General features: G+C 48.3%; 1 protein-coding gene and 5 non-coding genes across 6 annotated transcripts; all 6 read right to left on the bottom strand.

Moving 5' to 3' along the window:
* Nucleotides 1-868: 868 nt before the first annotated feature.
* Trnak-cuu (transfer RNA lysine (anticodon CUU)) lies at nt 869-941 on the bottom strand. Its single transcript has one exon. It is a non-coding gene; the product is annotated as a tRNA-Lys (tRNA).
* A 361-nt stretch (nt 942-1,302) lies between these two features.
* On the bottom strand, nt 1,303-1,375 carry Trnak-cuu (transfer RNA lysine (anticodon CUU)). The gene has a single exon. It is a non-coding gene; the product is annotated as a tRNA-Lys (tRNA).
* Nucleotides 1,376-2,168: 793 nt separating this feature from the next.
* On the bottom strand, nt 2,169-2,241 carry Trnak-cuu (transfer RNA lysine (anticodon CUU)). The gene has a single exon. It is a non-coding gene; the product is annotated as a tRNA-Lys (tRNA).
* Nucleotides 2,242-2,385: 144 nt separating this feature from the next.
* Trnak-cuu (transfer RNA lysine (anticodon CUU)) lies at nt 2,386-2,458 on the bottom strand. The gene has a single exon. It is a non-coding gene; the product is annotated as a tRNA-Lys (tRNA).
* Nucleotides 2,459-5,443: 2,985 nt separating this feature from the next.
* Nucleotides 5,444-7,249, bottom strand: LOC135385770 (putative nuclease HARBI1). Its single transcript, XM_064615283.1, has 3 exons — nt 6,698-7,249; nt 6,121-6,329; nt 5,444-5,729 (listed from the first exon to the last, which is right to left on the bottom strand). The coding sequence occupies exons 1-3, from the start codon at nt 7,247-7,249 to the stop codon at nt 5,444-5,446; spliced, it is 1,047 nt and encodes a 348-aa protein (XP_064471353.1).
* Nucleotides 7,250-7,609: 360 nt separating this feature from the next.
* Nucleotides 7,610-7,682, bottom strand: Trnak-cuu (transfer RNA lysine (anticodon CUU)). The gene has a single exon. It is a non-coding gene; the product is annotated as a tRNA-Lys (tRNA).
* Between the last annotated feature and the right edge of the window lie 2,754 nt (nt 7,683-10,436).

Genomic DNA, 10,436 nt, shown 5'->3' with positions numbered 1-10,436 from the left:
ACGCCCAACGTGCGGCTCGAACCCACGACCCCGAGATTAAGAGCCTCGTCCTCTACCGACTGTGCTAGCCGGGCACAACGAATGTGTGGTACAGAGACAGGAGAATGCTGAGTGGTTAGCTGCGAATTATACGCATGTAACCCTGATTGGAAACACAGTATAGAAGGTCATTTTACGATAGACGCATGATGAGGAGCTACTGAGCGCAAAACAGGTACGCCCAAAGTGGGGCTCGAACCCACGACCCCGATATTAAGAGTCGCGTGCTCTACCGACTGAGCTAGCCGGGCGCTACGAAGGTGTGGTACAGAGACAGGAGAATGCTGAGTGCGTTAGCTTCGAATTATACGCATGCAACCCTGATTCGAAACACAGTATAGAAGGTCATTTTACGAAAGACGCATGATGAGGAGCTACTGAGCGCAAAACAGGTACGCCCAACGTGGGGCTCGAACCCACGACCCTGAGACTAAGAGTCTCGTGCTCTACCGACTGCGCTAGCCGGGCGTTACGAAGGTGTGGTACAGAGACAGGAGAATGCTGAGTGCGTTAGCTCCGAATTATACGCATGTAACCCTGATTGGAAACATAGTATAGAAGGTCATTTTACGAAAGACGCATGATGAGGAGCTACTGAGCGCAAAACAGGTACGCCCAAAGTGGGGCTCCAACCCACGACCCCGAGATTAAGAGTCTAGTGCTCTACCGACTGAGCTAGCCGGGCGCTACGAAGGCGTGGTACAGAGACAGGAGAATGCTGAGTGCGTTAGCTTCGAATTATACGCATGTAACCCTGATTCGAAACACAGTATAGAAGGTCATTTTACGAAAGACGCATGATGAGGAGCTACTGAGCGCAAAACAGGTACGCCCAACGTGGGGCTCGAACCCACGACCCCGAGATTAAGAGTCTCGTGCTCTACCGACTGAGCTAGCCGGGCGCTACGAAGGTGTGGTACAGAGACAGGAGAATGCTGAGTGCGTTAGCTTCGAATTATACGCATGTAACCCTGATTCGAAACACAGTATAGAAGGTCATTTTACGAAAGACGCATGATGAGGAGCTACTGAGCGCAAAACAGGTACGCCCAACATGGTGCTCGAACCCACGACCCCGATATTAAGAGTCGCGTGCTCTACCGACTGAGCTAGCCGGGCGCTACGAAGGTGTGGTACAGAGACAGGAGAATGCTGAGTGCGTTAGCTTCGAATTATACGCATGTAACCCTGATTCGAAACACAGTATAGAAGGTCATTTTACGAAAGACGCATGATGAGGAGCTACTGAGCGCAAAACAGGTACGCCCAACGTGGGGCTTGAACCCACGACCCCGAGATTAAGAGTCGCGTGCTCTACCGACTGAGCTAGCCGGGCGCTACGAAGGTGTGGTACAGAGACAGGAGAATGCTGAGTGCGTTAGCTTCGAATTATACGCATGTAACCCTGATTCGAAACACAGTATAGAAGGTCATTTTACGAAAGACGCATGATGAGGAGCTACTGAGCGCAAAACAGGTACGCCCAACATGGGGCTCGAACCCACGACCCCGATATTAAGAGTCGCGTGCTCTACCGACTGAGCTAGCCGGGCGCTACGAAGGTGTGGTACAGAGACAGGAGAATGCTGAGTGCGTTAGCTTCGAATTATACGCATGTAACCCTGATTCGAAACACAGTATAGAAGGTCATTTTACGAAAGACGTATGATGAGGAGCTACTGAGCGCAAAACAGGTACGCCCAACATGAGGCTCGAACCCACGACCCCGATATTAAGAGTCGCGTGCTCTACCGACTGAGCTAGCCGGGCGCTACGAAGGTGTGGTACAGAGACAGGAGAATGCTGAGTGCGTTAGCTCCGAATTATACGGATGTTCCCTGATTGGAAACACAGTATAGAGGGTCATTTACGAAAGACGCATGATGAGGAGCTACTGAGCGCAGAACAGGTACGCCCAACATGGGGCTCGAACCCACGACCCCGATATTAAGAGTCGCGTGCTCTACCGACTGAGCTAGCCGGGCGCTACGAAGGTGTGGTACAGAGACAGGAGAATGCTGAGTGCGTTAGCTTCGAATTATACGCATGTAACCCTGATTCGAAACACAGTATAGAAGGTCATTTTACGAAAGACGCATGATGAGGAGCTACTGAGCGCAAAACAGGTACGCCCAACGTGGGGCTTGAACCCACGACCCCGAGATTAAGAGTCGCGTGCTCTACCGACTGAGCTAGCCGGGCGCTACGAAGGTGTGGTACAGAGACAGGAGAATGCTGAGTGCGTTAGCTTCGAATTATACGCATGTAACCCTGATTCGAAACACAGTATAGAAGGTCATTTTACGAAAGACGCATGATGAGGAGCTACTGAGCGCAAAACAGGTACGCCCAACGTGGGGCTTGAACCCACGACCCCGAGATTAAGAGTCTAGTGCTCTACCGACTGAGCTAGCCGGGCGCTACGAAGGCGTGGTACAGAGACAGAAGAATGCTTAGTGCGTTAGCTCCGAATTATACGCATGTAACCCTGATTGGAAATACAGTATAGAAGGTCATTTTACGAAAGACGTATGATGAGGAGCTACTGAGCGCAAAACAGGTACGCCCAAAGCGGGGCTCCAACCCACGACCCCGAGATTAAGAGTCTCGTGCTCTACCGACTGAGCTAGCCGGGCGCTACGAAGGCGTGGTGCAGAGACAGGAGAATGCTTAGTGCGTTAGCTTCGAATTATACGCATGTAACCCTGATTGCAAAACACAGTATAGAGTGTCATTTTACGAAAGACGCATGATGAGGAGCTACTGAGCGCAGAACAGGTACGCCCAACAGGTACGTGGGGCTCGAACCCACGACCCCGAGACTAACCCCCGGATTCTCGGTCCGCCCTTTATTCTTGCCCTGAGGGCTCCTTGACAAGGGTTCCCTCAAGGGGATCACTCGAGGGATGGGCGCGTTTGATTCCCAGCGCGCACTCGGCAGGCCCTTGGCGAAGCGCGTGACGTTTGCATTCCCTAGCGCTCGCGCGTGCGCAGACGACCCGGCTCTCGCTTGTCGTCTGCTACACGATTGCTCCATTTGTCCTGTTTGCTGCCGGTTGTTTTTTGTCGCTGGCTGATTTGAAATGGAAGCTTCACATTCTTCGCAGCGAACACCATACACGGTGGAAGAGAAAGAACTTCTTGTGGAACTGGTTTCAAAATATAAAACAATTATAGAGAACAAGCAATCCGACAACGCTATGCTCCGAGCCAAAGCCCGAACCTGGGAAAAATTGGCTCAGGAATTTAACGCCCAGACAAACGTAACAAAGAGGGACGTTAAACAACTAAAAAAGTGCCTCGAAAACATCAAGTCCAAGGCTAAAAAGGAAAACGCTAGGCAGCGGCAGCATATTTACGCTACCGGCGGCGGGCCTCCCTTGAACACGGACGACTCGGATTCCGTGTCTCAAAGAATCAACGATGTACTCCCACACATCTCATATCGTATTCCAAATAGGTATGTGTGGATTCTACGTTCACAATTAGTTGCACAGCCCCTGCATATACTGCATTAAATTCGTAACTGGCAGGGAAGCCTGCAGTGCAATACACTGCGACTGCTCATGTACGACTTCCATATTCTAGCTGGGACAGTGACGCACTGGACGGTGCTGGGTCATCAATGCGTGCACCTCATGTTGCACAGAGTGAAGGAGGCGACCGTCAGAGTGCTGGAGAGGTTTGTATGCAGCCTGCTTTTGGACCAGTCGTTCACTCCTGCATGTCCATAGCGGAGCGTGAAACGGTTCAGTTTTGTATTTCTCTAGGAAATGTCCGCCCCCTTATGTGAGCGTGCCCTCTGTGAATGCTAGACACTGACATTTCTTACTTCTTACAGCTTCTTCAAAACATTGATGCTGAGGACGACAATGAGGACTCCCACGCTGCTGGCAGTACGCCTGCAGCTGATGGAGGAGCTGCACACGGAACACGGCCAACAAATAACAGCTCTGACAATGGTCACTGGGATTGGTTAACGTTCACATACGTTTGCGAACACTGTGCGTGATGTTTGAAAATATTAACTGGCTGCCTTACGTTGCATTCGCAATCTCTAATGAGTATTTATGTAGTGGGACATTATGTGGGTCACAGCAACTATATTTAATAGCTGTGTTTATGCTAGGGTTTCAATACTAATGGGGGATGTATGTGTGTCAATATCAGTACATAGGCCCCTAATTTCCCTCCGTCTTTACGTTATTTGGACACTGTTAGTGTACATTTTGTGCAAGCACCATATGAACCATGTACTCAACATGTTTATTGTGAAACATTATTTACACAGCAAAGTACCCACCCCCAAAAATATCCCCACTCTAAACATATTCGTCTAAATGGATCCCCCCACATACAATATCCACACAGCGCCTGACCTTAGAGAGACCTACAGCTCAATCTCAAATAAAATTACCATGACAGTGTCCTTCTCTGATACCATGACTTTCTCTGATGGCTTCGTACTAGTCTTGAGGTTAATGGCATATGAGAGCAAAGTATCTGGGGGGGGGGATTTACTAGCAGAAAAAAAAGAAAGGGGAAACAAAGTATCTGCATATATCACATAATAATTGTAATCTTCCGCACTGTAGGATCCCATGTGCAAGCCACAGAGTCACAGCTCACAACAAGAAAAAGGCCCCATACTATCGCAGAACAGGTCAGGGAAGAGGTCACAGCCCGTGTGGAAAAGGTTGAAGCAGAGAAAGTAGCAGCACTGGAGCTTTATGAATTGAAAAATAAGTTTGCTCAACAACAAAATGATGCAAAACTGGCAATTTACAGGAAGAAGCTAAGAATTGCGGAACTGAAAGAGCAGTTGCTCCTCAAGCAGCTACAAGGGCAGAGTATTGGCAGCCCAATTCATGAAACATTTTTGTGACTATTGAGCGTGTAAAATAAAAACCTATTAATGATGAAAGATGGAAGTCACTGGCAAGGCTAGCCAGCTTTAGAACTCGAACCCACCTCTTCTGGATTACTGGCCCAGGCCTCTACCAATTGAGCTAAGCTAACACACCTCCCCAGTGACTTCCAAGGGAGCGTCATCTGAAGGGACAAACCAACCACTCTCTCTCATTCATCCCCCTTTGACTCTTACATTTTTCTCTTGTTGTCGTTGCGCCACTAAAGACCTAATCATCATCATCTTACATTTTTCTCACTCATACACACATTCATACGACAGGATCGACGCAAGCGGCATCATTTGAACATGGTAGAGCCCTGGACCGGTAATCCAGAAGATGTGGGTTAGAGTCCTACAGCTGACTAACCTTTTTAGTGACTTCCATCTTTCGTCATTAATTTGTGAGGTACTTGAGGCCTTGTATGTATTTGTCCTTTCTATGCGTTCCAGCCTCAGAACATCACTTGTCTCACGTCTCATAAAAACCTAATTCTAACTGCTGAAATGTCGCTGGATGAATGCACGTCTTGCTGCCACCCCTAATCTATCATCTGTGGCATTCTCCACAGCCTCACTGTCGACCTCTTCTGTTTCATCCGGCATGGTCAGCAGGTTTCTTTTTCGGCAGATGTTGTAGAGGACAGCGGTGGCAGTGATTATGGCAACTGTCGTCTCTAACTTTGTTGCCAGCTTCTTTGTGAGACAAGGGAACATCCGGTTCCAGACTCCGAAAGCTCTTTCGATCGAGTTCCTTGTTTTGATGTGAGCTTTATTATACCTGCGAAAGAACAGGTGTCATTAAAACAGAAACACACTATGGAATATTTTTACATTATATCAGCTGAGTTTTGCATGTATCGTGTGAGGTTCCAGAACAGGCACCATAATTTATTATTCTATCCATGCTGAATGTATAAATCAGTAGTGCAATCATAGAGTTACATAGCAGTCTAGCCAACTTGTGCCAAGAATTGTCATGTTTCATCGCACTGAAGCTCCTAACTCTGAATATGATTTTATGTGTCATATAATTTGTGTGATTGATTCATTGTGAATATAATTTTACATGTGATAATAATTTTTACGTGCAAGTATCAGGCTTTTCCCATTACCAAGTAACACAAAAAGAGTTTCAAAACCAATACAAGTAGCTTTCCATTCGCAATTACCTTTCCTCACTGGCAGTCTGTACATTCAACAAAGGTGTGAGAAGATGTGGCTTGCAGGCATAGCCAGCGTCTCCAAGGATGATACCTGGGTACTGCGAATTCTCCAACAAGGTGCCAAATCTGCTATTCTGCAGAATGCGGCTGTCGTGAGTTGACCCAGCCCAGCTTGCCACAATATCGTAGAACTCCAGGTTGGGTCCGGACACAACCTGTTTGGCATTGACAAAAAAAAAAAGATATTAGGGTCACATGACAAAGTAACTGAGAGATGAACTGCACAGCTCTTCTTGTGTGTTCTTTATACAGGGTGTCTTTTTTAGGTGCCACAGATATCTATATATGAGGCACGTAATTGGCATTTACCGTTACGGCACGGCGTCAGAACAGGTCCAAGACGGCACAGTCAGATTACATTAAAAGCCTTGAGACTGTTACTAACGGCATATTCAAATGAAAGCAGTAACCGCGCTATTGAAATGAAAGTACATATCGCTAAGCGTTCGCTGACAGCGGCCAGTGCATACCGCACTTGCGTGCTAAACCACTACTGCTGAAACACATTATTTGAAATACTCACTTGGACATTCACCGAGAAGACTCCTTTCCTGTTGCGAAACAGTTCGGCGTTTTCACCACCGGGACTTTGTATTGGTATGTGTGTCCCATCTATACATCCTGTGACGCCAGGAAAGTCTGCGATCTTGTAGAACTGCAGACGTACGTCTGGAATTTCATCGGGCGTTGGCAGTCTCACATGATCCGGCCGGAGTCTTGCAAGCGCTCTTGACAATGTTGCAATTGCCCGCGACACTGTTGGCTGGCTCACGTTGACGACATCGCCGATTACCATCTGAAACGAGCCCGTGCGATAAAAACGGAGGGCCAAAAGCAACTGGTAAACGGGTGGCAATGGGCTCCCTCGGTTGTTGACACAACTTCGTAGGCCTAGCATTTCCACGAAGTCACACACAAGCTCCTTCGGGAAGCCGTACTTTCTTTCGAAGTCCTGCCGCCCGTACACATCAAAATGATTGCTCCAGTCACGCAGTCGTTGACACGCTGTGAGGCGTCCTTCCTCTGTTATCCTTGCAACGTAAAGAGCAAAATCGACGAAATCGTCGTCATCCATGTTTCATGCGCTCGAAACCCTCTCAAGGGCTGGTCGAAGGGTGCTCTGGCGTGCCCTCGAGGGGAAGGGCGCCACTAGGGGCGGCGCCACTGTCTAGTGCGGTTTGGGAATCAACGGAAGGGCCCCTCGAAGTGCACTTGGCATTAGGGAACACTGAGGGCTGACCGGGAATCCGGGGGTAAGAGTCTTGTGCTCTACCGACTGCGCTAGGCGGGCTTTACGAAGGTGTGGTACAGAGACAGGAGAATGCTGAGTGCGTTAGCTCCGAATTATACGCATGTAACCCTGATTGGAAACACAGTATAGAAGGTCATTCTACGAAAGACGCATGATGAGGAGCTACTGAGCGCAAAACAGGTACGCCCAACGTAGGGCTCGAACCCACGACCCCGAGATTAAGAGTCTCGTGCTCTACCGACTGAGCTAGCCGGGCGCTACGAAGGTGTGGTACAGAGACAGGAGAATGCTGAGTGCGTTAGCTCTGAATTATACGAATGTAACCCTGATTGGAAACACATATAGAAGGTCATTTTACGAAAGACGCATGATGAGGAGCTACAGAGCGCGAAACAGGTACGCCCAACGTGGGGCTCGAACCCATGACCCCGAGAAAAAGAGTGTCCTGCTCTACCGACTGAGCTATCCGGACCTTTTTTTTTTTTTTTTTTTTTTGCCGATCGCCCCTTTTTTTTATTAATTCTGATAAAAATACACTGTACACTTTAAAAACCTTCCCTGATTGTCCCCCCCCCCTACCTAATGGCTGCTGCTTTGCGGCCGTACACTTGTCTGCAAAGATTAGCCTCCCCTTTCTCCACTTTGTTTTTTACAATCTTCCAGCAGTCTTCCAATTCGTCGTCTTGCAGCATGCTCAATGTCCACAGCAGCTTTTCTTTAAAGCGTTTCCACGGAGGCACTGGCTTTTCTCGGCACTCGATCTCGTCCATTCTGAAACTCCACAGCGCGTATAGTCCCAGCACTATCAAGCTTGCCACTGCGTCGCTTTCCGAAGCCTCACCAAAGTCCAGAAATTTTATAGTAAGCCACTGCAGCGTGACGTCCTTCTCGATCAGTTCTCTAAACCCACACCAGAATTGCAGAGCTCTTCTGCACAGCAGAAACACGTGAGTGAGCGTTTCCTCTTCTCCCGGACAAGCCGCGCAACATATCGACCAAGGTACGATAAATCCCTTCCGTCTGAGCCATGATTTTACAGGAAGCACTTCCCAATGAAGGCTGAAGAAGAAGTCCTTCGCTCCTGTGGGGACCTTGAGTTTCCTTACTCTTTTAAGGACACCCTCGTTATTATTGGGGGGCCTGCACATTCTATAAAGCGGTGTAGGTAGACTTGCTGCGATCGTGTCCCAGTAGAGCTTCTTCTTCCCCACAGCCGTCAGGTAATCCCACGAGAACCGTTGTTCAAAAAAAGTTACTGCTTCTGCTATCTCCCTGTAGAATGCCAACACGGGCGTTCGGCGGCTTGCGCCTACTGATGATGCCGTCCACCTCGCAATGTAAGCGCAACCAAGCACTTGAAGCGCCGCCCTTAGGAAAGGATCTTTCTGATCCCGGAAGTACAAGAAGCGTTGCACTTTTAGTTTGATGCTCAGGTTCACCAATCCTAAACCACCTTTTTTTAAGCTAAAGAAGAGATTCGTACGTCGCATCTTCTCCATCGTCGATTTCCAGATGAAGGTCGCACACATTCTGTGGAACTTGTTGCACGTATCTACGTCGATTCTGGAACACTGCGCAACGTAGAGCACTGCGGGGTATAGCACCGAGTTGCAGATGTAGGCTCTGTTGGTGAAAGACAAATATCTTCCTTGCCAACCTGTGAGGTTTCCACGGACTGACGTCAGTTTCCTTGCCCATGTCGTTCCTCTGTCCGAATTGAAGGTAACGCCCAGATACTTTCCAAGTGTTCTTGTCCAGGAAATTCGCATGAATTTTTCAGGTGCGTACGTCCATCCGCCCAGCCAGGTCCCCAACGACTTCGCCAAATTCAAGCAGGCTCCCGATACTTTGCTGTAGTCTTGTATTGTCCTGATCGTTTCGCAGACTTGTAGTTTAGATGTGCATATAACGGCGATGTCGTCTGCATAAGCCAGCAAGTTAACGTGTTCGACCCCCATCTGTATCCCCTTGATGTACTGGTTTGCTGCAATCCTCCTGCACAAAGGTTCCAGATAGAGAGCGAAAAGCACTGGAGATAAAGGGCAGCCTTGGCGGACCGAAGAGAGGATGGGTATTCCCTTGCCAACACTGCCATTCACCCGGAGCCGAGTAGATACTTGATTGTAGCAAATGGTGAGCCATCTGATAAGGAATCCCCCAATTTGGCATTTTCGCAGCACCGCGAACAGAAAAGAATGACTGACACGGTCGAACGCTTGGCTCAAATCAGTTTGAAGTACTGCAAAAGGCTGAGATGATAGTTCCGCTACTTCACACACAGTGCGCATGATATGCAAATTTCTTGCAATTGACCTCCCGTGCAGGCCGTATGGTTGATGAGTTCCTATAACTTCCCGTAGTCCGTTTTCCACTCTTGCGGAGAGAATTTTCGCTAAGATTTTGTAGTCAGTACACAAAAGACTGATAGGCCGGTAGTCAGAGAGAGATGGAGTGTCCTTACTTGATGTCTTTTTTGGTATTAAGACTGTAATGGATTGTCTCATGCTTGGCGGAAGTAGGCCTCTTCTGGCCACGTCTTCGAAAACTTTCTTCAGAATACCACATAACAGATCGCTGAACATTTTATAGAAACTGGCCCCTATACCATCAATACCAGGAGATTTATTCCTTCCAAGCTTTTTTATAGCTCTGCTTATTTCATCTTCTGATATTTCTGTGTTGATAATCTCCTGACATTGTCCGCTCACCGTGGGTAATCCTTCCAGCCATGACCCATATCCGCCTTGTAGACTTGGCTTCTCTCTGAAGAGACTGGTGTACTTCTCTTGAAAAGCATCTATGATGTCTTCCTCCTTGGTCAAGGTACGGCCCTCATTTTTTATCGCATTGATGGTGTTCCTGTCTGCTCTTTCCCGCTCCTTGAATCGGAACACCTTGTAAGGCGTCTCCTCCCTTGCTAGCGTTTGCACTCTGCTTCGAATCAGCGCTCCACGGTGTTCTTCTTCGTACAGCTTTTGAAGTTCATTTTTAACTGCCTTGATGTCTTCTT

Source organism: Ornithodoros turicata, chromosome 1 (genome assembly GCF_037126465.1).
Source record: "Ornithodoros turicata isolate Travis chromosome 1, ASM3712646v1, whole genome shotgun sequence".
NCBI classification, from domain to species: domain Eukaryota; kingdom Metazoa; phylum Arthropoda; class Arachnida; order Ixodida; family Argasidae; genus Ornithodoros; species Ornithodoros turicata.
Note: the sequence above shows the minus strand (reverse complement) of the source record. Positions and strands in the feature narration are given on the sequence as shown.